This window comes from Brachionichthys hirsutus, unplaced genomic scaffold (genome assembly GCF_040956055.1).
Source record: "Brachionichthys hirsutus isolate HB-005 unplaced genomic scaffold, CSIRO-AGI_Bhir_v1 contig_1420, whole genome shotgun sequence".
Classification (NCBI taxonomy): Eukaryota; Metazoa; Chordata; class Actinopteri; order Lophiiformes; family Brachionichthyidae; genus Brachionichthys; species Brachionichthys hirsutus.
Genome location: NW_027180413.1, coordinates 121,605 through 148,729, shown reverse-complemented (window position 1 = coordinate 148,729; position 27,125 = coordinate 121,605). Strand labels below are relative to the sequence as shown.

The following is a 27,125-nucleotide window of genomic DNA, read 5'->3' as shown; positions in this document are numbered from 1 at the left end:
CTCAGTAGCACCTACGTAATTCGTTTGGTACCCTTAAAAGAATCACGTTGGGTAACAACACAACCGTTTCCCCAGTGTGAACTCTTTTTTATTGTTGTGGCCATTTTCACAGATCTCAGCATGAGAACAGTGTTATTATCACAGATAGAGAAAATGGCCAAAACTACAAAGTTGTAATAAAGCAGAATTATCCTTTAAACATTACACGGCTCACCCATCTGTGTCCAATTCTTTCATTACCTTCATTTTACAGCAACAAGACGAGTTCACATCCTGGTTCTGGTCACCTTAAGCCTAGCACACCAAAGGTCCAGGACTAAGTTCAGGACCCCGCTTCCCTCCACCTTCTGGCTCCCCGTTGATTGCCATGGAAATTATGGAAGGACGTCCGTGTGAGCATGTGTGTTCATGTAAGATGATTGTGTGCGTGTGTGTGTGTGTTCTTGCCAGTAGCTTGATGGCTGCCAGCTGCTGCAGGCTGAGAGGTTGAATCCGCTCAGAGAAAGAGGGAGGGCCTCAAACCACAGACACAACGCAATGCAACTGGAACTGCTAGACAGGCACAGGCCTCCAGCCCTGACATACGGCACACATTTAACGCCTCAGGATCCGAATTACTGCCTCGCATTTGAATAAAATCGAAGAATCCGATGCCGGGCTGGGAGAGTGTCTTGAACGGCATATTAGGTGTTTTATCTTCTTCATTTGTTTTAGACTAATGCAATGTTGTCATTCAAGATTTCTGTGTTCAGTGATGAAGGTGAACAGAATGTTCCTGGCTCAATTTTTGTGTAAGCGTACTTCACGGCTTGTGTATGAGCGTGATTGTGTGTGAGGGAGACCAAAAAGAGAATGTGCGAGTTCATGAAAAAGTAGAACAACTTATGCACGGATGTTAAATGTATGAATGCGTTTTAGTTCTGTTGCTATTATAATGGTTTGCTTTGGGTCCTACAAAAACTGCATTCCACATATATATTTCATTCTACAAATAGTTCTGATTCTATATCAATTCAGTCAGGAGAGACAAATGTAAAGATAACTTTTCATCACAGTAAATTGTATATAGTAGTTGGCCCCACATTGGTAGTGGTGGTGGTGGTGGCTGATGACTCTGTTGAGAGGCACAAATCTGAAGGCCCATTAAATTATGACGTTGGTAAACCTACAAATGCTAGCTGTTGGTGGGAAAGTGGAGTGGTGACCAGAACTACTGGAACAGAGAGAATGATTTAAAGACAGCAACAGGATGAGCTAATGAGGGTGTGCCTCTATGATACTGGATGGATGTAGCCCAGATGGTGCGAGCGCTCGCTATCTCAAATGACAACCCCAGACATTGACAGATGGAAATTAAGAATGCGCATTGAGAACTACCCACGACAGAGACGGTTGCTAGTACAGACAAACACAAAATAAAAATGAGACAATACTCAACTTTAGAAAAGTCTGAAAACTGACTGAAAAATGACAGGAACAGACATGGACATAAAGCGCGGTTGAAAATCCGAAATGTCATACGGACCCATCTTGATTCCCAGTCTTATGGGCGAAACAAGCACCTGCTGAAGCAATCCTCTTGCTCTGAAAAGGATGGACAGGTCAATGGGTGCCAGCATGTATCCGCTGCAGCATCGCTTTGGGGAACCATACGCAGCACGTTGGGCATTCCTCCCTATTTGTCTTCCTGAAAGGCCTTTTCAATCACTCGAGGAACCCACCTTTAAGACAGCGATCCTTTACATGAGGGGACATTCCTGTGCTTGCCCCAGTGCTAAATGAGCTGGAATATGCAGGTTGAGCGGACCCCGAAAGACAGGCCTGTGGGCACACTCCCCCCCCCCCCCCCCCCCCCGCCTTCACGGCCCTGTTCTCCCCACACTCCCTGACCTGAGCCAGCACCGCCATCCCAGGCTGTCACCAGGTGTGCAACTGACTTCAGCCGAATGAATAGACACTCTCACATCGCCCCGTGTATGCTTGTATATGCGTGCTTTTCTCAGGGAAACATAGAAAGGGGGGGTAGTTCCCAAGATAAATAACTGTAGTCAGTAGAATTTGTGAAAAACAAATGGAAGGAACAACTAATTTCCATTCTGAGACTGGGTGCCCATGCACATGTGGGACATAAGGCAGTGTCCCAAAAAAACAACTTGTGGCCTTTGATTGTTTTTGGGGGTTCAAAGAGGAAGTGTTGATAATCCCTTTGGTCCATTGTGTCTCTGCTAGAAACAGACCGGGCTACAGTTTCTGCTGCTGCCATGATTCATTTAGCAAGCAGGAACATTGTGAACCCCTCTGTCTGGGCCTGTCCAATAAATCCAAACATGGTCAGCTATTAATTGTATATATTTCAGGAGCGTGGTAATCCACCGGCTGGCTACAATTTGACAAGCCATGGCTTGTCTTTTATTTGATTCAAATGGTTCATGTAGCATACATTTTTCATTGAACACTACAACCTCTCAATTTGACCACAGAGCGATTTTAAATTGTGTCCAAAATACTGCTGCTAAAAAAAAAGTGATCGGATTCTTTACTTGAAAGTAGCAATTCAACATAAACCCATAAATTATAAGTTAGACAGAAGCGTTATCAGCAAATTGTACGTCTCAAAAACAGTTGTATTTGTTATGCAGCAGAATGTTGTAATACATTATTAGCTACTGCATTATTACTACTTGTGTTCACTTATGCTGCATATTTAATGGTATTTCTTAACGGCAATCTTAAGATAACTTTTTTTTTGCCTTATGACAAACTGAAAGGAAGATTATTTTGTCAGTTTGCATCAACTGATGCTATGATTTGTTTAAAAACTTCAGAGTAAGTGCCATCAATTGGTTCCAATAACATAAAAACGAAAAGTACAATGTGTCCCCCTGTCAGTAGATTGCATGTCTGTCCAGCTTGTCAGCGTGTTACCAGGAAATCCATGTCCATCCAGGCTGCTGCCTCGCTGGCTGCCTGTCCCAGCAGCCAACAAGGCTTCTGCTGTTCCCTGCTCAATGCTATGGTTTATTCTCTAAATATGTTAGAGAGAAAAAAAAAAGTCTGTACATCAGTCTGTCAGTCAGGTTATTTTACCCCTTGCAGAGGGTTTGGTTTAGAGTCTGTTTTCTTGCAGTCACATTCAGTTTAATCAGTGCAATGTATAGCGATCATGCATCACTGAATTTGCATGAAGGATAGGGAGTCTGCATGATTTTGAAAAGTCTGGGGACACATATATGAACAAAAAAATGAAAGGTTTAGCCACTTCGCTCATATTTAATGACTCGACTCTGGAAAAAGGAAACTGCCATAGTCACTTTCATTGCGTGAAAATACCAATAAATGCCAAAAGGGAAGGGCCATAGTCCCACAATGGCAAGCGTATAATCTGCTGCATTTGAAAGTCTATGCTAGCTTTTTTCAGAACAAGTGAGACAAAGGAGCGATCTACGGCTTGTCCTCAGTTTGTCTTTCCCAAATCTGTGCTCACGCCCTGGGATTTGTGCCCATGATAAATCTGTGACCCCTCGACTATGTCCTTTCTATACGTTGTTGCTACCTGACACACACACACACACATTGATTCATTGCTGCATTGCGTGGAGAGACACTAAACGATGTCAGGTCTGACGTGTTCTTTGTGGGTGACATCCATTTATACTCAGCCCCAGTTGATGCCTGAGAGCAGTGGGCTGTTCTTTGCGGATGTGTGTCTAATCGAAAGAGTCCAGTCTGGTTCAGGAAGTGTAGGCTGACCCAGCCCGGGATGACCAGATAATTGCTTTATGGAGCATGAGCACTGATCCAGGGGCTCCAGAGCAGGCTACGTGTTGGACAACAAGAGTGGTGAAAAGACGTGCTATATGACAACATGCGGACTTGGGTTGTAAGGCTCCAAGTCTTCATATGAATCTCTGTCTGCCAAGATCTCACGTAGCTGCATGCTCTGGAGGGAGAACACTGAGAATGGGTCTAACAATGATGTGATTGAGGTTTGAATAGATGTCGATGTTTATTTTAATGGTTATGAACCATGGGCTGTTTCAGATTTCTCTCTCCACAATGTTTTCCATTAGCTGCTGTTCCATTCATGCTTTTGCTGGTCCCTGCCTTGTCTCCCGCAGGACTGGGCATCTTAAAATCTCTCAATCTAAGCAGGCACCTTACTTCAGAAAGTTTTTTTTTAAATTTATCTCGCTCTGTCCTCCTCATCGACTGTGGAAATAGTTTTAGCCTCAGTAATTCAGGAGCAAATCAGTTTAAGCAGATCCTGGATAATCCCGAACGATCCCTCTGAGACATCATTGTAGATTTAGTATTTTATAGCGCACTGTTGCCTGCATCTATTTGTGTTATTGCAACTGTATTTGACTTATTGCTCACTCGTCTCCATTTAATTTAATGTGAATGTGTGTTGCCTTTGCCTGTCGATAGTAAAACTCCTTTGCTGTTAAGACGTAAGAAACGTGAGAGGCTTGGCATCGGATTCTTCAAGGCTTCGGAGAAAGTGCTTTCATTATAAGGACAAGGAATGGCATGCGGCGGTTTTGGCAAAGCTCCACAAACTGGAGACACAGAAGGAGTTTTGACGTCATCGGGAAACGTGACCCACTTCTCAAGCGGCAAGGAGCCTTGGGCTGGTTGAGCAGATGTTACACAGATGAGCCTGCATGCACGCACAGTCGCACACACACACACACACACACACACACACACACACACACACCTACCCTGTACACACACTTTCTACTCTGCCTTTATTTTTCCATAAAAATATCCACTGAAAGACAGTCAAAGGGATGGGAACTTATGGGTCTCATTTGGGTTTGTGGGTGTGCACAAGCGTGCACTGATGTGGTCGTCAGATTCCGCTCTTGTGAGCGATTTGCAACACGATAACAGGGATGGTGTTAGCGGGTCAGGCAGGTCACACGTGATGAGTTTTTTCCAAATGGGCATGAGACAGAACATGGCCTGATCCAGTTTCTACTGCATGTCTTCCAGCCATATGACTAAGGTGGACATAGAGAAAACAAAATTATATTGGGTGCATGAGAACCACTACTTCAGCTCTCTGCTCCATCCTGCTTATCAGCCGGGGGGCGATCTCCTTCTTTTCCGCTTTGCGTCTTTTGCTCTGGTGCTTTCAGACATTGCATAAAGCCTTTCGTTCTGGTCTGTCGGTTAGTTAGACATGTTACAGTGCAATAGGCTCTTTTCTTGTCTCTGTAGCTTTCATTGAAACTGTAAAGGTGCCCATTGCAGTGCTTGTTCCAGGAGAATGGGTTAGATTGCACAGCCTGCATGCTGAATCCCACTGGAGCACAGCACAACGCATACCAAAGGTTTTCTATTCCCTTAGGTACATCTATTCTATTTTATTTCTTTCATATAAGGTGAGTGTAACCAATTAATTATATACCAAGGAACAACAATGTTTGTGAATGGTGGCACTTTAAATTACTAAAAGCTGATTTCTTTTTGCTTTTGTGGGTCCGCTGGTTTTCATCTGCAACCATGTGCGTTGTCGGAAATGATACTGGTTGATCTAATAACAATTTACGGTGCAACCTATCCGCCACATAATCACTGGTAATGAGGAAAAAAACTCAGTTGATCAGATCATATCATGGATACAGTATGTTCACAAAGCCTGCAGCAGGTCTTTGCTGGAAAAAGGAACAGGCAGAAAAGTTGCGTATGAAACCTGAGCCATGCATTTGAACATCACATGTTCGCTTGCTCCCCATGTAAAGACATCTTTCTCTGCAATCATTTTCACTTTGCCTTGAAACATTTTTTTGGGAATCTTCTGGGAGACTTTTGATAGATGCTTTTGGATTTTATCTCTGTAGCATGCAAGTTCCTTTGTTCCCAATGGGATTCAGAGCATTCATCTATCTGAGAGAATATCTTCACGGCACTGGCTGCCAAAACAGGCGTGGCAGTCGCATCCCAAATTCTGAGCAAAATCTACCAAATATTCCACACCTAAAAAGGAAACACAAATACCTATTGATCTCAATAAGGTTGTGTGTATGCTATTTAAATGTTGACGTTTAGTTTATAATCCATGGCTTGCAGCCATCTTTTATTTTCTTCCCGCCGGGTATTCAGGGGTTAAATGCTTTCATGCAGATGTTTGCTCACACCTTTTATTTTGTGTGTGTGTTCAGAATTCATACAAAATAGCGAGAGGCTCCCCTCGCTGTCTACACATTATTTCTGAAAGGTCAGTGGTAATGAAGAAGCAAATCAATTTACTGTGACTCTTCACGTTTCTCGTCGCGCCCAGCTCCTCGTTGTTGTATACGCTGTTGCTGAGGGATGGCGAGCTGAAGACAGACCCAACGAGGTCTTGCTTACAGCGTGAAGACCGTCCCTGCTGTATTTCACGTGTGCTGAAAGTGTTGCTCGATGGCGGGAATGCACGCCGATCTGACAGATTAGTGCAAACAGATAAAGCTGGAGGGACGCGCTTGTGCAGCACACCTGTGTGGACGAGGCGCCGGGAGGCTGCCGCCTCTCCATGGATGTAATGAACATTCATTCATCTCCATGTTGGCAGAATGTTAAGATTTATTCAGGGGCCGGAGATGAAAAGGTCACGGGCTTGTTTTGAGTGAGTGTAAGATTTCCATCATCACGCTGCACGCTCTACAAGGTCCAGTCCAAACTACACAAACAATGTCTCTGAAGCCCTTGACAGCCTCGATTCTGCCATTAATTCAACAGTCTACCCTCCCTCTCCTCTTCTCCTCCCCTCACGACCTTCTTTTTACTTACCCACAACAATGCTTGTCCAAACAAAACAGCTTAATTTCCCCCCTCGTGTTTTTCTCTATCCTCCTGCTCGGCACCTTCCTCAATCCTTCCTCTTTTTCTCCCCTCCCCACTTCTCACCTGGCTCCCTTTCTGTGTTTCCATATAGTGATGAAACATATTCAGAGAAATGTGTGGAACGTCAGATTCTGGTTGCACGGAGAAAGACAGGGACACACGTACACACAAACACACACTTGGGCACAAACACAAGAGGGATTGTTCCAGGAAAATGGCATCTGTGCAGCCCATTAGACAGAGATTCAGTGGACCTGTGTGGGCCTTTAACATGTGGTGGTCAGCTGCTGGAAAGGAACTGGAACTAGGGGTCACATCTGAGAGAAAACATTATGTGAGATGATGCATGTTGGACACACGCGCTTGTGCACAAACACACACACACGGTCATGCACACGTGAAAGCTCTGCAGTGCCCTTCACTGCTGCCCCGGTAGCATTGCCCTGGCCAAGTTGTTCTTAGCCACAGGGCCTGGCTCCAGGTCGGCGCAGACAGCTACCCGGTATGCTGCAAATAAAACCTCACTCTCACACATTTGGAGCCTCAACAATTCAAATACTTTTCCTCTCCTCAGTCACTCCCTGACTCATAAACCCTGAACATTTTGACATTTGTTTTAAGGAGCTCTGGAGATCATAAGTAAAAGGAGGTGGGAGAGAGCGGATTCTGAAATCAGTAGCAATAGTTGTTATTGCAGGGAAAGGCCACCCTCCTGTAATGATGGTCGACGTCCTTGACTTTAGGGAGAGAAGAGGAGCAGGAGTAGAGAAGTGGGTGAGTAAGGGAGTATTTTGCAATTCTCTTTTTGGAAAGTAATGGAAAGAGGAGGCAGCAGTGATTCATTAGTGTATTATCGTTGCTCAGCCTGAGTTGACCGGACCTCATATGGACCCTGTCCAGAACAGGTTGGATGCTTCCTAATGGGGCCAATTGGACCCACCAGCACGTCTGTGAAATGAGGGTGTGACACTTCTATTGACAAAATTCACAATAGTTAAAATAAAATGTTCAAAACAAAATGTTGCTCTTCTTTGTATGCGCTTTCCTTTAGTTGTTACAGATTCACTCACAAATTAAAAAGCACAATAAACAAAATCAGAATAAAAAAAAAGACTTTCATTTGCTAATCACTTGAAAGTTAATATACAAATTTTGGGTATTAAAAAACATTTCCAACTGTTTCTAACAGAGATTCTTAGATTCATAAGACTTTTAAAAAAGTGTTTATAATAACACATATTTGTTTTGTTTTCTTATATTAAAATACTGTTAGCAATGTAAAAAAAATAAACAATGAAAGATAATAATAATAATAGGGGAGATACTCCTGGTGATTTCATTAGCGGAGCTGATGTTTGACACCTTCCTACATCGATGAATCATAATGTAATGATGTAATATTGTCATCATAACAAGTCAGAATCAGTGAATGTAGTTTAGAGTAATTTCTCTTGAGCAATATACTCATAACAGACTATGTGCAATAATATATATATTTGTTGCACTCTTTGTGCCTATCATGTAGGAGAGACATTAGATATTAGTTACTTAAAGTAATTTCACTGCCATGAAATCAGACCAAATTGCATATTTAACATATAATGCTTCAATTATAAATACAGTTGAAAACCAGTTGAGTATATTCAATATATTTATGCTTTTACAGCAGCAATAAATTTCCCTAGAAAACCACTATCATCATCAGCCTCCCATATTTAAAAGCCATTGTTAGTGATGGTATGACAGCAAAGATGAAAAAAAAAAAAAAAACTTCCTTCTGGGTGGTATGCTGTCAGTCACAGAAATGGTACGAGAGCCAAGACCTTCTGGGAAGATCCTGCTCATGATGTTTGAATATGTGTTCGGTCAGAGCACCTGGTCAGAGCCTCAGGCACCGGATGTGGCTGCACACGCTGCATGAATACGAGACTCATTAAATTGACTGGCCTGCCAGATGGGCTGCAGCTTGTTTCAGGACATACACAAATGCACATGGCACACATACGCTCGCACAGTGATGCATGATTCGACACATGTGCATCTGCTAATACAGTAGAAGAACAAATAAGACATGTTCACACACGTAACAGGGACAGACAGGAAGGGAGGGGGGGGCTACTGGGCTTGGACGCCTCTAATTTGATCCAAACAGATATGGAATCGCTGTAACTAGATTAGTTATGGTGTGGAGTATAGTATATCAAGTTTTGGCCCCAGCTCAGTCACATTTGTGGCAGAGAGGTGACATGGAGAGCTTTGTCCCAAATGCAATAAACACACTTGCATCATGCCCATTAAGGACAGTTGAAAATACAGTTACGGCAGTGCAAGATACACCGTTCACATGTGAACATGCAACTTCACGTGTGAACAGAGACAGATATTTCTGAGTGGAGCTCAAACATATTCAATTCATATTGAAACATAAACACATTTCACAAATGCTTACTTAGAACTTCTAAAATTCTTGTGAAAATTATGCAGCGCCTGGTAAGTGCACATGTTTCTCCCAAACACTACATCAGACCACATAGTGAACCTTTTGGGTGCAAAAACACATAACTGTGGAGCTGGAAAGACTGCAGTCAGTCTCGGCCTTTAGCGTCCTGGTCTCTCTCACCATCTGTCAGGACACACCTAATGCTCGTTGTGGTGGGAATGTGGACGCCCATGGTAATGGAGTCTGGGTCTCATGTTTGTCTCGGCATACTCCTCTCCGATAGGCCCATGGTTCTTAATTACCAGAGTGACTGTTTATCCACACTGTTTGCCTGGATCCTTATCAGCCCTAACAGTGTTTTAACTCCCAGTGGAGAATGTGTGGGAGATATTGAGAGGAAGTAAGCATGTGTGTGTGTGTCTGTGTGTATCTGTTTTGTGTGGCACAAATAACTTTCATGCCAGCATGCATGTTTGATGGTTGTCAGACGTGTGGAATGCAGAGCATGCAGCGATATCGTGTTTGCGGTTGTGTCGATGAGGTCGTGTTTGTGGCCCTCGTTGTTGGGATGGAAGTCACACCAGTCACTAAGAGAAGTCTTGTGTTGTGGGTTCAGCACCGGGCACTGTGTGTTCCAGCTTCTGCCTCATTCCTCGGCACCAAGGTTGTCATGCAAACACTTAAAACGCGTGTTTTGCATTCCGACTCGGGAGCTCTTGTAAAATTGTGAGTTTCTTTTCATGAATCTGGATTCTAAAAATGCTCAAGTTTTGTCTCATCGGTCTATCCGTCATTCAATATGGAGGCACTAGGATGAATTACAACTTTGTGTGTGTGTACGCAAGTGTGTTTCCATATGCTTTTGTTTGTGTGTCTACCGTCTGTGAGTGTAAGTATATATGCAAGCATGTGTGTGTAACATGAGCTCAGGCCATCTCCCAGTGTGAGTAATGGTCCCTGTTTTATTGGCCCGCTCCTCAACAGACTCTCTGAGTAATCACATAATGCCTGTTCTGACGTCAGAGCGGTTTCCATGGTAACATGCTGCGCTCCACTCTGGGGAGGCGCGTTCATTTTTTTTTCTTTCCCCCATCCTATGTGTGCTCAAAGCTCCGGCCCAGGATGGACACATTACTCCACAAGCTAAAATCGCCTCCCCCTTATCTGAAGTTTCATGATGTGCTCATTGGATTACAGACCGCACTTTGCTCTCTTTTACCCTCCACTTCTTTTTCTTTTTCATTTCATTCTCCCTCTGTTTCTTACGAGCTCTTTGCCTATTTTAGTCATCCGCTGTCTCCTCTTGCCTCCCAGCTCTCTGATGATTAGCCCTCGTTTTACTCTCTGTCCTTTCTCTAGCCTTTTTTCTTTTCTTTTCTCCAAACTGTTATGCCTGACAAACCACCTCTCCTATTTCCACGCCGGATGTATTCATTCCTCTCCCTGCCTTTCATGCACAGTTGAATTCCAATGAACGGCCGACCCTTCTCTTTTCTACACGCTCTTCCTTTTTACAGTTTGCCCTTTTTCCTGTCACTTTCCTCGCGCTGGTGAGAGGACAGGATTGAATGAAACATATCGCTCGTGCATTCGTCCAGACGAAGCTCCAGCCATTCCGCAAAGGTGTCAAAAGACATTGAAGTAGACTCAGGTTTAGTTTATGATCGGAAAAAAAAGTTGTGTTGCCCATTTTTTTGTACCACTCCAGTGATCAGTGTGTAGGTGCAATTCAGATTTTTTTTAAGCCGGCCAACAGCATCATAGCTGCACAGACTAACATTTTTACAACCCTCGCTATCAAAATGTCAATAATCAGGCTGGCCTCTAGCCAGCAGCGGGTCTGGCTGGCTGGCTAAATGCTTACAAAGCCATGAATGGTGCTGTGTTACATCTGCTATCGCGGCTCAGAGAAGCCAGCACTGGGAACATTGCACGGCCCCTTTGCAACCCATTTCCTTCCCCTGTGGTAAATGTTGCTCCACTGATGGGAGGATTATTGCTGTCTGACAGACCAGCAGTGATCTACCTCCGGGCCGCCACCTCCCTGTGCTGTGCACCCTCTGCTCCATCACTCCTTCAGTCAGGAATGTGATTGGTTTGACTCGCATCTGGCAACATATCAAACTGAAAGTCAAAATCCCTCTTCTATAGTTGCGAGAAGGAAGACAGAAAGTTGACCTTCCTCTCTTTAGCTGCAGATGAAAACCAAGGCCAAGTGCTACAGGCCTGCCACCACTTTTACCATCATGTAGATCCAGAACTTAGAAGTCCAGTTTTCTAAAACGATCCACTGGGCTAAAGTCATGCTTTAGTAGGTATTCCAGCATCCAGTTTAGTAGGGCGTTTCCGCCGCCTGTGCAACACGGGAGCATCTGTAAGTCTTTTGAGCCTTTTAACCAATTTCCCTTTTAAAAGTCATCAAAGATGAGATCTGACCTCTCTTTGTGAATAAAACGTTGTGCAACAACCACGGCTTTCTGTGCATCCTGTAATGATATGTTTACAGTCTGCAGGGTCATTGACAGCTGTCCCCTGGGGGAAAAACACATCAGCGCGAGGTGCAAGCCAAAGAATGTACTGCCAAAAAAAAAACCACGCTTTCCTACTGACATCAGTGTATGACTCTTCATTGATTTGTATCATCAGAGAGGATAGTGCGCAGTAATTTTCACGGATAGATCTCACTGCTCCTGTGCATCTTGTGGGACAGAGGGTTCTGAGGTCATTATTACCATGGGCCTTTTCATATTTACGTTACTAAAACTGCAACTTATCTTCAATTTAGTGAGTTAACCTGTTGTGCCTATGGGTGTGCTTACAGCCTTTATATTTGTAGATTTGATTGATTACTGGGGATGAGTGGAGACAAACAGAAGGAGTGCAATGCGATACGTTGCTGTCAACGTGTGATGTTAATAACGGAGGCCTGGGTCCATGTGTTGGGGACATAGCCATAGATTCTGCAGCTCTTGCTCATCAACTGGCCTCAAACATACATTTTCCAATCAATTTGATGTGTGTTTGTGTGTGTGTGTGTGTGTGTGTGCGATAGAGTCAGGTTTCCGCTTGACTTGCTCCTGACTTTGTTCTGAGGCCCTGGGACAAACAGAATCATACCCATTAGTGTGTTGTTGCATGTAACCAGAGTTTTTTTACCAAACCGCTTGGAGCCCTATCAAACCATAACCAAATGAACCAAAACTGAGAGCGTTATTGCCCAACGTGAGGTTAATTTTGCCAACACAGTTGTCCTAGTTACCCACAAGGGAGTGTGGCACTGCCAGCTGAGCAAAGCCATCAAATCCAATCACAAATGAGGACAGGAATGAGTGTCAGCGAGGCAGAGCAACAGTCAGAATTTAGTGGAAAGAGGAAGAATCATATTCAAAGCAAGCATTCGTGTCTCTGTGGGAAATACAGTTATTTGCCCTTTTCGCCAAGAGTTGAATTCAATCGATGGGCAACGCGTTTATACTCATCTCTTCAGCAGGAAGCTGCAGTGAGCAGATGCTTAGCTTCGCTTGGCATACAGACAGGAATATGGGAAAATGCTAGCCTGCTTTTGTGTCTCTTATATCTCATATGTGAAACTCATACAAATATATAAGACTACGTTTCCTTGCTGCAGCTTCATGTTATTCATGTTAAACAGACAGATATGAGGGCAGTAGTGATTTTACCAAACTATGATGTGCTGCAACCCAGTAGAATGAAATTGCTGCAATGGACCGTAACAGATGGAAAGTGTGATCTTTGCACTAAATCATCCCCCTTTTACCTGACACTTAACCATTTGTTTCCCACTTGCATCGTTGCAGCTTTGATGGCTTCCGTAATGTTTGACAGTGACCGCTCTGGATGTAGATCCAGGCTGAGGGAGGTCTGTCTGCCATCGAGCTCCTCCATTCTAGTTCTCTGGGTTTTCCAGTATGACGCTTGCAGTAACAGGAAGCGCTGTGAGTTCTCTGTTCACACACAGCCCTCCTCTTTGTCACCGCTGGCTGCCTGCACCGGAATTATCAGGCAAACTAATTTGTTCTGGAGTCCCTTTTCCCTTTTATTAATGCACACATACAGATAATAAACATGCAGATTTTTGGAAAAACGTACTCTCGTTAGAGTAGCCATTTTGTATTTACAAGTCCCACACCGCCCAACCTTATCAACCCTACAGTTGAAGCTGTTTGTGGCTCAGTTTTATGGGGCCTTTCTCCAAGTCTACCTCCACAATTAATTGAGTTACTTCCCATTATGCCAGATTAGCCTTTCCAATTGGGCATTTTTTCCCATTAACATTGTAAAAACCCCATGGTTGATGCTTGTCATTTATCCAAAGCTGCAGCAGGCATTATTTGTTTCTACTTTTCCATGGTCTATGGAATGTGCAATTACAGCAATTACGGATGAGGAGTTTCAGCTTCGGGCTACAGACCCACTCTGTTGGACATGTACAGGATGTGAACCTCTGCTGAGCACAATGATAAAAACAAGAAACATTCACGTTTAATCTGCTCTTTTTATTGTTTTCATTAATTATCCTGTCATCATTATTGATTTGCCAATTAAGAGAGTAACAAATGAGGATTTAGACAGTGTAATTACAGAGTGAGGTTTAAACGGCTTCCATTACACTGTCCGCAATGTTTTCTCTCCTTCTTCAGATGGCAGCGAAATGAGCCTCCTGTTTTGCTGCGTTTTAGGACCATGCGGCAGGGGGGGGGGGGGGGGGGGGGTGCCTCTGTCAATTGTTTCCTCAGCTGTTCTGCAGAGATGACTGTTTAGCATACGTTTATAATTTAAACGTTTTCTTAAATACCCTCTGTTGTTTAAGTTTCAGTAGTTTTAATCAAAAGAAAGCCGAGAATACAACAAAGAATTTGATCATTTAGAATTCATTTTCATGACAGATAAAAAAAAAAAAAAGTCTCCCCCCCGATCCCAGAAAAAAAGTGAAGAATTGATGTGCTCTGGTTTAATTTTCATGCAAAGTTTTCCAAGTGAAGAAGGTGCTACATTTTTGTGCTGCCTGAAACCCTCAGCGAGGTGGTGAGCGGTGGACGGGGTTCGCTCAAAGTTTAGGACTGGTGCACCGCAGACCGAGGCTTCATCGTGACGCCCAGGTGCAGATAGGTGTGCTAATGTTAACATAGTAAGCATGTTTTGTCTATAGTCATCCAACTCACTGTTGACCTTTTTGGTATAACATGAAGACCACAGTCCTCACCTCACATGAAAGAGGTTCTGTGAACACTTCAGGTCTACATTTATGCATTAAGCAATCAATGTTTGGGGCTAAAATAAAATAGAAATTGTACTGTAAAAGCAACTAGGAATATATTATATTTCATATTAATGTATACCGATACATTACATATACATACATATATTACATATATTGCATATTATATTTAGATTTTATTTAATATGGTGTTGAGCAGATGTTGAGCAACTATGTCCGATGTCCTGCTTGCTTTGGTCATCTGGACAGTGAAGTATCTTGCAGAATGATTTCTGATATTTTCCCTTACATCCTTTACATTCCTTTATCATCAGAACTTCATCTGCACTTTTGCCCCTGCAATTCAAGAGAAGCCAATTAATTTAACAACAAGATCCAGACACAGCAAGCAAAACATACTGTGGCTTACAGATGAAGTGTTCATGCATATTCATGAACTAAGTTGTTTGTTCCCTGCATCCATCTCTTGACAGCATTTTGCAATTATTTATTAGATTCCACGTTTTAAGTAGAACAGGAAGACTATTTCAGGCAATAGCTGCTCATGAGCGAGCAACCGCTTATGAAAGTAGATGGCAAACAGAAAGTAGCACTTATTTATTTCATCAAGGAAAGATAAATATAGCAAAAGCCGGCCCAGTGAATGATTGCTGCCTTTGTAATGCATGATTTCGGCTCCCTCTGTTCGGCGGCGCCTGAGACAGTATCAGTGCGAGCTGAGACAGATGAATGTGTGGAATGTAGCCTGACGTCAGTGGAGGGATCATGGCTTCAGTCACATGGCTAGGTAAACACGAGTAGCTGTTTGGGCTGGCATGTACATCTGTGAATGGCACCATCCACTTCAAACGACTTCTGCTCCTTGTTGTCCACTGAGAATAAAGGAATTAATTGATTCATGTGTGTGTGTGTAAGTGTGTGTGTGTGTGTGTACATTACACTTGTATTGCACCTGCATACGTGAGTACATATGTTTGCGCACATTAGCATGAAACTGTAGCAATTCATATGAAGAATATATATGCCTTTACATAATTCCGTGCACATATATTTTAACGTTTAGTGAGTTGAGTTATCAGGCGATCAGCTGGTTACATCGGCACATCTTCATCGTTCATCGTCATTTAGTTGCTGTCTCTATTAAATAAAAGTCTTTCTGTGCTGTTTCTCCACCTCCCAATAAGCACCCAGTCTTCGCACGTTCGCTAACGTCATCAGCCTCCACCACCAGTGTCTGACCCTCAAATGTGTGTGTGTGTGTGGGGGGGGGGGGGGGGGGGGTACTGCTTCTTTCCATTGGTGAAGACCGATTCCCTTCTATCACAATCTCCCTGCGCCAAAGGGAGTTTCCTACCCTTCCCGTAGGCCTGTATGTTTAAGCGTCTATCCACATCCCTCTGAAACTCAAAAGGTGTACATTGCATAATGATTGGATTTGATTACTTTTGAAATTGTAGGCCTATTTTTCAATGGGTTGCATCTTTTATACACATAGGAGAAAAGAGAAAATTAAGCAGGTCAAAGTTTTTTTTTTAAGAGAGCAAATCCCTGAACAGGCAAATATTGTTAAAGCTATTTTACAGAAACATGATCAAACCATTACTATCATCTGGCCTGACCTCAGGCCTTCCTTCTGGTCGGCATGAAATTAAAATGGATCCTTAGCCAGACTTCCAAATTTCTCTTCAGAGAGTTTCCGGCTTCCTCCCACCACCAAAAACATGCAGCTTAGGCGGATTGGTGACACTAAATTGCCCGTAGGTGTGTGTGTGTGTGGCTGATTGTCTGTCTCTGTGTTGCCCTGCGATGGACTGGCGGCTTGTCCAGGGTGTACCCCGCCTCTCACCCATTGACTGCTGAGGCTCCAGCTTGGCCCGCGACCCGGTTGGAAAATGAACGAAAGGAAATGAATATCATTCAGGCAAGCAGAACAGAAAGCTTTTCTAGACTAGATGCTGTGTAGCGCTTGTGAACCTCAGCAAATGTTGGGTTTAGTTTTAGTTTAGTTTAGTTTATTGTTTGTTTCAAGCAGAATAAAAAATAAAATAAAATAAATAATACCTTTTTGCGTACAAGAAACCATATTTTGCAAAAGAAACCAATAAATATGTCCAAAACAAAACCCCAAATGCCATCTCCACAAGAAATAGCTAATTGTGATTATAGAGGACAGTCTTCTCATGGAGCTCTCAGCTTTTGTACTCAGAAGGAAACCAGTACCTCCTACTTCATACTCTTCTTCTCTTTTTCTTTAAACCAGCTTTTCAGGATGGCTATTGGCATGATGCCCAGTTCGTAATGGTTCTGTTCTTCGGGAACCTAGAGGGAGACCCAAAAAGAATGTGCCATGGAAGGTCATTTCTTATTCCCCTGTACCTTCACGATCCCCACAGACCTGCGCTTTAATTCTGTCGCCGGAGCCCTCTGTGATTTCCACTGGCTAAAGCCAGCATTGCAAGCTAATGGCGAAAAACCCGCCCTGAGGGCCGACCTGAGACGCACCTCTGGGAACGGGCTCTGTAATGCAAATGCTTCCACTTGCAAAAAGAGGAAGCAGAGATTTATGCCCCACGCATGTAAACATGCTGTTTATTAGTGGCTGACATTCAAGCACTTTCATGCATGCTGACATTGATTCCATCAGTCTGCACATAGGTCTTGTCCTGACTGTAGATTTATGCTTCCACATCAGTGATTTATAAAGTATGTAGGGATGTTGTTGGTTTATTGGGGGTCCTGTGGGAATCACGATGGGATTGTAAATATTCCATGTGGGGGGGGGGGGGGGGAGTGTGTGGTCCTCTTTGAGCGCAGATAGAACACAGACCTTGCTGAGTCAGACTTGTGAATAAAAGATCAAATGATATACGCACCGGAGGGAGCATGCATGCACACACTCACACGCAGCTTTCAGAGCGTTGTGTGTGAGTGGACTCTTCTCATTCCCTATTCAATAAATTATCTTCTAGCAAAGCCTAAATTGGATTGAAAAAAAAAAAGCTTGAACAGTCTATTATCAAATAGTAGATTTTCATTAATCAGCTAAAATTAATACGAGCCAGCGTTTTTGGTGTATTTGCTTCACTTCACATGTCAAGGTCAGGTCCGACGTGTTTCGTTGCTGAACTGCTTGTTAACTTTGAGAAACCCTTTTGACGTGGATCTCCTCCTACAGAAGAAATATTGCATCCTGTTCCAGTCAGACTTGAAGCTTCATAAAAAAACATTTTACAGTGGAGCTGTAACACCCAGCATTGTTGTCTGAGCGCTAAACTAGCACAAATCTATCATTTTCATTGCTTAAACAGGTTCTGTGGGCAACCGAACGAGGAAAAATATGACAATCCTTTTTTACCAACTGACTCTCTTCATCACCTTGAACTTTCACCATGTAATTCATAAATGCTACAGAAAGTCTTTAAGAAGACGCATAAATCAATATTGCCATTTTGTCAGGAAAGCTTAGCTGGAAGCGGCTGAAGAAGCCGAGTGGCTGAGGGATGATGTGGAACTCTCTTTATCTCAGCACCGTCCTTCTTATTTGATGAATATGAAGCCAATACTAATACAAAATATACACGAGCTAACAAGTTGAGCTCTTGATGGTTTTCTAATCACCCAATTAACAGGGAGCTACAGCCACCTTTGGGGAAACCGGTTGGCCAACCAGTGATTGTTAGCATATAGATGAATCAAAATGTCACAGCCTGACATAATACTTTCCATCAAATGTGCTGCTGTCCAGAGAAAAGCTGCTTTTATCAACACACTGTCCGCCATTTGAATCTGCAGTGAATTCAAGAAGACAAAGCCTTGCTGGCATCTTTGCAGACTGAACAGAGTTGAGACTTGTAAAATAAACAAACAAGTTAGTGCTGTGTTCCCTTCTCAGCTCTCCCGGCCCCAGCAGTAATCCTGACTGGACCGTTATAGACTAATGATGTTGGCATGTCGTCTTGAGGCGGGCCGCCAGGTCCGCTGAGCCAGAATCCCTCATTTTCACCCAGCTGAATGTGAGGAGTTGGGGAAACTCACTGCTTGACAAGGAGTCAGCCAGCATCGGAAAACTCTCTCTCTATATACAAATAATAAGAAAAGAAAAAATAAATAAATAGTGTTGAATTATGATCAAATATCCGCATGAGTGGGACTTAATATCTCTTTGTTTTAAAGGTCAGAATATGTCATACAACTATTAAGGGCTTTCACTCTGGTAGAATGACAGGCCCATCACTGGCACAGAATGATACTGGGAGATTATTCTGAGATCAAACTCAATTTCTCCCAGGAAGACGATGAATCCCATTGGTCACACTTTAGAAATTAGAAGAGTCTGAGCAAGAAAGTGTGAAAAGTAGGGGAGGGTTAAAGAGAAGCCAAAGTGTCTGAAATTCATCATTCCATTGTATTTGTTCATGTGAGCCTTTTCAATGCACGTGCAAGTGTGCTTTTGTTCATTTTGTGTGTGTGTGTGTGTGTGTGTGTGTGTGTGTATGTATAGGTGTATGTGTGCACGTGTGTGTTTGCTTTGCGGGCATTAGACAGAGAATATGAGAGGGTGTGGAATCCAAATAGCTTTTAGGTGTGCATGTGCTAATCTTTCTATACACACAAGTGTGTCCTTAATTGGCTGCACATGGCCCCCTCAGCTTTGGCAGCCCACCTCAATAGTTCCCTTCCCTCCTGCAATGACGCAAATGGCGCAAGATGACTGACCCCCACGGTAAAACCTGTAAAACATTAGCCAGCATGAATAGGAATGACTCTCCAAACTCTCCCCTCAGCAGGCAGGTAGAGAAGGATTTACGAGGGTCCTGCCAGCGGCTGCCATGTTTTGGGTGGAAGAGCCAAAAGGTTTCTGTCAAAAATCTGTGTTTGTCTCAGCCCATGCCTTTCCACATTACATTAGACTGCAGTTTTATTGTACAAAGTAAACAACCCTCTTAATTCTGAGTCATTTAATATCTATTTTCCCTTCCCCTCTTGCATTACTATTGTCTTGTGTCCAATTAAAGTCTGGACCTTTATGCAGATATTTCCCAAAGAGGATAATAATTATTTTTTATGAAAATGTAAGAGTGGAAAATACAAAGAACTGCAAAGTAAATTCATAAATGGAGAGATCAATAATTTAAATGTCAAGTTATCACGTGTGTTTTTACACACACTCACAAGCACACACACACACACACACACACACACACACACTATCTAATGATATTCTTTTAAATATGCATTGTCACAATTCTTAAAAAGTTGAACAAAGAGGACAGTCTCCCAAAAATGACCCCAAGAGAAAACATTTTTATGGCACTAATCATGAGAATACCTCCACCTGGGGGTACAAAACAAGATTACACCTCATTTTCAAAGCCATTCGGGGCAATAAAGAGTAAACGTGAGCACGATGGGCCTTTGATTGTCACCTTGATGGCGTCCTGATGACTCGGCTGCTATCGCTTCATACAGGCAGTCTTTGTAGAATCTGTCCTGTTTTCGGCTTTGATGGTTGAAGTGAAATTGAGCGCGGGGAGATGGAATATTTTTGAATGAGAGTAGTGATAAAAGAACAAAGGCGCAGTAATTAAGAGAATCTTCTGAGACCACGGAGCAGTGGGCATGATTCTCAGTGCATGTGTGTGTGTTCACTTACTCAAGTGGGCATATGTTGGAATCCATGACTTTGCAGAGAGAACGCTGAGCTTAATTGGACAGAAAGTGGGTGCATCAAACCCTCGGATCAAGCTGATAACACGACTGCAGTCGGATCTCCTGGCCTTAATGAAACCAAAATACTGTCCAATCAGCTTTCTCTAGGTTTTCTCTTTTTACACAAACAGAAGAGCTCAAGTCGGCACTTCTTCTATTTCCTCAATGGCCATCCGGTTTGGATTTCAGTCCATCTTGCTAACACAGTCCCTGAATATCTATGTCAACGCCGCACATCAACTGCTGTCACATGAAGCCAGTAATGAGGAGCGAAATAGGACAAGGGAGGCAGAAAAAAAAGAAAAGAGGGCTTCATCATTAATGAAAAATTAAGATACACTGCTCGCAGTAAAATAGTGCTGGGCTATATTGGGACAAGAAGAGTTTCCGGTTCCCTTTCCGGACGGATTTAGAAACGTGCTCTACGATGGGTTCCAGACAGTCGCTCGGGCTCTCGACGAGGCATTCGGGTGGTTCAGTGTGAAAGTGGAGCTGTGCTGTGGGTTCTGCTTCTGCTTCACCCACCACTTCACACCAAACGGGGAAGTGGTTCTCAGCTGGTTGTTGGTGGGTACAAGTCAAACAACAAGTATATTCCAGTAGTTTGTGTGTGTGTGTGTGTGTTTGAGACTGCGGTGTTTACCCAGCACCTCAGAGGAGCAGCAGTGTGTGCTGTGGGCTGTGGCCCGGAGCCACGGTGGTGGACAGGGCACGGCTGCGTGCTGGCATCCACACCGCTGCCCTCTCAACACACTGGATCAGAGGAAGGCCTGGAGTTTACCTGGCTCCGACTCTTTGGAGTCATAAATGTGCAGCCCATTCGCACAGGGCAAGCATCATGTTTTGGCCGGTTGCTTTCTTTGTGTGGCTTACAATTTCATTTGACCTATTTATGAGTACGCTTCCTTATGATTTCTCTTGACACATATAAAGTTTTCTAAACAAACTCCCAGACCTGGATTGCCAAAGATCCTTCAAAATTGAAATTATCACCCTTTTTTTTTTGCAAAGGTTTCCATCTTAGAGGGACAACAGCGTAAGAATTCCGGGACAGGATCCACTTGAATGTTTGGTTGAAGAAAGCGTGGCAAAATTCAGCTGAAGCTAATATTTGCTAATATTCATCAGTCTGAATTGCCAAATTGAATTTGTATCTCACCTATTAGTCATGTAAAGGCTAACTGTCACAACAAACATAGTGCCTTCAATAATGAAACACCATGAGGTGACATTAAGACAAAAAGAAGAAATGTGTATTTATGTACAATTAAAAACTTAAAACAAAATAAATTGAAGAAAACTTTGAAGAAATTGAATTACCTGAATCCAAATTACTGAAACCAAAACCGAAGAAATTCTTAGATAGCCTTCTCTGCGATTTCTTCATCCACTCTCTTCCAACAAAGATTGAAATTTTGTTTTTGGTGCTCACATTCCCTCTTTCCAGGAACAATTGTTTTATGACTCTGAATATTCCATGAACTTCAATATGCACAACCATATAAGTGTGTAAATAGATCAAAACTAGGAGCCTCCATGACTTTAACAAACCTGCAAAAAAAATGATAACACTGAATTAAGCTAAATCTGGTTAAAAGAAGAAGACGGCACGTCCCTTGGACTTGAATAATAGGCTTGCATTTTAAATATAAATCAATGCTAATGTTAAAAAAAAATATCTACAGATCCTGTTGTAAGCATTTTGGAACTGCTTACAACAGTCCACGAGTAGGCCCACGTTTCTTTTTGCATAGTAACAAGGTTTATTTTCCACCAAGTAAATCATTCCTAGCTTCCCATACCAAATGCGTTGGATTGTCTTGAGTAACTGGGTCGTGACTTCAGTAAACAGACATTGCTGTGTTTTTCTTATGTGTTTGTTGGCTCTTTGAGCGCCATGAGCAAATTGCCAACTGCTTCCATTATACAGTATTTGAGGGGGGGGGGCTGTCGCTCTTGGTTTTTTCTGAACTAAAATCACTCTCCATCATAAAACTCAAGAATGCAATGACAGTAAAAAAAAAAAGAAAAACATGCCTTTGACCTCATTGAGTGTGTCATGTTTGTAGCTGGCGGTTGCGTCGTAATTGAAAGACACATGCACAAAGACAAAAATATTTTTTTTTTTCTCGTGAGGCCTGGCCTCAGTCTCTTACGAGTCACGACTACTGCTTTAAGCAATGGAAAGTCACTACTAGGCCTGGCTGAGTTATGGGGCAGCATGATGAATCTTGCAGGGGATGAAACGGAGGGCATATGAACTTCTTCTGAGCTGTTATTTTGTTCCCAGTGGGTACACTAGGAGCTTAAGGACAAAAGGACATTTTACTGCTTGACTTGGTTGTGCTGGCTGTAGGGTGTCCATGAGAAGCGAGGAGATATCTAAGAAATCATTCATATGCGGTTTTACCTCTCCAGACATAATATTGGCAGTGAACTGTCGCATGTTTTTAGTGTAACCATAGACTCCTCCATGCTCCTGAAGCATGTTTTTTTTTTTTCAACCATCATTGTTCATGCTAGATTAACTGGCCTTATTTGGTTAGTTTTCTTCATTTCAGGCACATATAAGTAATTTAGCCTTGATTTGATTATCGTCTAGTCTTTTTCTAACTGGGCTTTTGAGCAGAGATAATAGTTGTATTCTAGGAATTTCTCGATAAAAAGGAGCACTGTTGCACTGTTTGATTTAATAAATGCCACATCGTGCACTTTCAGGGGAGCCGAACTTCGCTGTGGCCTGTTAAGTCACTTTGTGCAAGAGGCTATCTGCGGCGCTCTAGTGTTATGCCCGGCTTTGAATTCATGTGGGTTTTTTTTTTGTTATGGCACGTCAAAGAGTGCATGTAGACTTCTGTGTCTGTCTCTCGGAGCAAGGGGATAAAAGGTTGGATTAAATGAGACCGTAAGACTGAAACAGTTTCTGCAGAAGCTGCAGAGCCGTGACCTTCTAACGGCGCAGGACTCCACCAAGACTGTGCAGGAGCAGCTGACAAGTTGTCAGAGCAGTAAAGAACAAGATAAATGACCCTCCAGTTTCCTGACAGAAATATTTACACTTATGTACTTCTCTTGTATGCAGGGTTTATGCTATCTAGCTTGGTTATTTTAGTGCACATAAAAGGTTTGTTGGTGCTTGATAGAGTTTTAAAGTGGCCACAGATATAACTTTACGGCTGATCAGAAAGTCTGAGCTCTTCATAGCTGCAGTCTTTGGGGAAAAATGGCGGACATGAGAATGCAATGCCGAGATTATGATTGCCGATTGCCGTGACAGCTACCTCGCTTGCTTTCTGTCAGGGTCACCGTGTTCTGAGGAGCAGCAGCCACTGCTGCCAGAACTTTGGCCCAATGATGAAGATGTACAATCAAAGTCCCCACAAAGCAGCCAAATGATTAAAAACCTGTGTCCTGTCTGGTCGAACACATCAAGGTTACGTTTTGATTAGCGAAATGAATCAAAGGTTCCACGATTCAAAGTACGGGATTCGCATGCCATTCCCAAAAGTCTCTGAAAATATATCTCAATCAACTTGTTCTGATCTATCGATAATATTTTTTCCCCCTAACATTTAATTTTCCACAGTTCAAGTAGATGTTTTCAAACGGGTTCTTTTTTTTCAGTGCATACAGAGCCCTTTTCTTTCAGTGTGTGCTGCAGCAATTTGTTACAGTGACATGCTGGGTTTCTCCATTATCGCTCTCATGCAACATGTTCACCCAAAATCAGTGACAGAAATGCACCGATGCATTCATTGACTCAAGAAAGCCCCCCCCCCCAAGGCAGTCAGTAGGAGCTAAACTGTACCAAGCCTGTGGGATTCATTAGAACCGCCCCTTTTCCATTATAATGTGCTGTATCTCCATTATGGTTTCGCCTTTGTGAGGCGGCAAGTCATAGGACAGAAACAGGATTCGCAGCGCTGTGGTTTGAACGTGTCTCTTTTTTCCAACAGATGCTGCCTCGCTCAGAATGGGACCACAAGAGAGGCTCGCGAGGATCACAGGTTGGAACTGTCCACCAAAACAAGAGACACGCCAGTACACAGCTGACAGGAAGATGCATGCACTTATTAACCAGTGCCCTGATCTCTATTACTACATGCACCTTTAAATAATGTCAATAGCTGAAGTCCTGGCACTTACAGGCCTGTTCAGCCTCTCATTTTGTCACTTCCCACCAGTCATTGTTGCGCTCTGTTAGTCTAAAGGACGTAGGTCTGTGATTTGGCTCTGCACAAACCATTAAAGGCCAGGGAATTGAAACTAGAGCGACTCATCACAGAGGGCACAGTTTGTAGAGGGCAGACACATGCAGCCACATCCTTGAGATTACCTTTCCCATCTTTGGGGTGTGTGTGTGCATGTTTGGGAATTGATGTATTGAGCTAAAGCAGAGCCACAGGGCAGTGCTCTGGAGAACATACAGAACAAACAATGCCCTAAGTGTTGGCAAGGCCGTACAAAGTGTGTGTGTGTGTGTGTGTGTGTGTTCTCTGGACTATGTGTTCTGCCATCAGGACAGTGAATGAAATGACAATTTGTCTGCACTGACAATGTATGTTTGGATAGCAGTAAATGCTGAACAATTGCAGTTGGGGGGAAAAAAATGAGAGAAGAGAAATGTTCAAATAGCATGTTAGTCTTTTGAAATATTGTTCTCGTTCCGTCGGGTCGGTTGGTAAGTAAACACATTTTTTGATTGATGCATTCCGTAAGCTGCCATTTAGAGTCAGTGGTCAGTTCAGTTTTGTTTTTCTTTGGATTTGGATCCCATGTGTTTGTCAGTGGGATCCTGTAATAGTCCAGAGACTGACGAGACGTGTGAGGAGTCAAGGCTTATGTTGGCAACCTTTTCCATCTCCTGGCTGCTTTCCCTTGGCTCTGCTCTCTTGGACGATGTCGTTGGTGGGAGAGGCCTGTAGCACTTCAGTGTGGTGTGCACTGCACACAGAGTGGTTAAATCACACACTCTGTTCTTTAGCTGGTGACCGGAGCGTTGGATTAATCTCTACTGTGTCGCATTCGCCAACATGCACACACTAGCAGGCTCGTTTTCCAAACCACCTCTTTTCCCCCCGCCTTCTGAAGCTTGTCATGGATGTTTTAGCTTAGGAATTGACAGTGAAGTTATGTATGGAAAGAGCTGTTTAAATATTTGCATTCGACTTGAAAAACACATTGGGTTCGGAACTTTACCCAGGGAGATTATCAGAGAAAAGAGCGCTTGTAGGCCTGGAGCTAGAAGAGTGGTCTGTGAGGCAGACGAGCCGTGACATCGCAGTTGTGTTGCAGACGTCTCCAAATTACTGTGTTCAATTCAAACACGAGATCGGTGTTTCATAAACTGTGGGTTTTTCGAGTTGAAAAAGGTCACTGCCCCTTTTGTCGTTCCTACCATTATGACAATCTAGTGGAATATTTTCTTAGAAAACTGCGTCCTGTGACACGTTAAATACACTGACTGAAAACACATAATTATTATTGCCTGAGATATAATTGGATCTGCCACAAAGGTTGCACAAAGTATTCGCAGATTTCAAACTCCTACTTTTTACGATGTGCGACAGTAAAACACCTCTGAGCTGATGCCGTTTCCCGAACAGGAGCCAAGGAAGAGAAATAAAGTTTGAACTTGTTTTTATTTAAAATGCTGCGTTCAGTTCGTGAGGTTTTTTAAAGACCTGTGACTGTACCCACTGGATATGGATTTAACGGCTTGCATTACCGGTATATGCTAAATCCTCACTCGTTCATGCACAGGCGTGAGTCATCATTTTCCCTCATATTGTTTGCCTTCTCCTTTCCTCTTTATCGCTGCTTTTTAAATCTAAGCTGGCTCCCGTTGCACGAATGAAACCCCCTGAAATATGTGGAAGGAAAAGCAAAGCTTTCCTTGGAGATGAGATAGACCCCATGTTTGGGGTCAACTGGCTTGACCTCTCCCAGTAAATCCTTAATGAGGCAGTTATTCTTTTTTGTTTTGTTTTATCCCCCCACGGCCCCCAGCACACCCCGTTTTGATAGAACATGTAATAAATAGTGTAATTGCTTCCTGGCTGCGGCCGAGAACCCGGCTCGGGATGGCTTGGGTCTCGCTGACGGAGAGAGGTTGGGTCACAGCGATGAGGTAGGAGATTATTTGGGAAATGGAAGTGATGCTTGTGTGTAATTTTGTCTGTAGGAGTCGAGGAAGGGTCGAGGAGCGTCTCCGTGGACTTTTGTGTTACTGTTCAGCTGTGCTTTGTCTTGTATCACTGCCCTGTTGTTTTGAATTGAGAACATCGCCATCTCCCAGGCTCCTTCTTTCCTAATCCAGCTTGACAGTTCTAATTATGGCCATGACACTCACTATAATGCTACTGGTATAGAAAGCTGCGCAGTAATGATTTTCAGTGCATTGAACTCAAATTGGAAACACCCAAGTATTTTTGAAATGTATTCTCCGGCATATTGGCCAGAAAACTCCTGCATATCTAGCAATTTTGGGATTTGTGTGAGGCCTTGATTGCAAAGGAAGCATTTATGCACTTATTGAAATGTGTTTACTAAGAGAATCAGCCATTCTACAGTCAGCACCTGAGGCGCTTGTCCTGTCTGTGGGATGCATTATATCCTCACCATTGCACAATTTTAAGATGGTCCACATATCACAAAAGGCTTTTTTACGCTGCATGTTTAGATGAGGGAGCCGAGGGGTTAAAAGTGCATGAAATGGACCATCTCAAAAATGGCAAAAATGTGACCTCCCTGTCTATGCATGCCATTAATAACCATCATTAGACAGAAGGATCAACGCCTTGTTTGTTGCATCGCATGCACTTCATCTGTCTAATTCAGTTTTTGGCAACAAGCGTGTGGACACAGCAGAAACAACAATGTTCTTCCAATCCTTGCAACACT

General features: G+C 43.1%; 1 protein-coding gene across 1 annotated transcript in view; it reads left to right on the top strand.

Moving 5' to 3' along the window:
* LOC137914769 (cGMP-inhibited 3',5'-cyclic phosphodiesterase 3A-like) overlaps nucleotides 1-27,125 on the top strand; it is a 48,893-nt gene that overhangs the window by 5,052 nt on the left and 16,716 nt on the right. Inside the window, exon 2 of the mRNA XM_068758264.1 lies at nucleotides 24,179-24,229. Coding sequence (XP_068614365.1) covers nucleotides 24,179-24,229 — 51 coding nt within the window. The remainder of the gene's footprint in view (nucleotides 1-24,178; nucleotides 24,230-27,125) is intronic.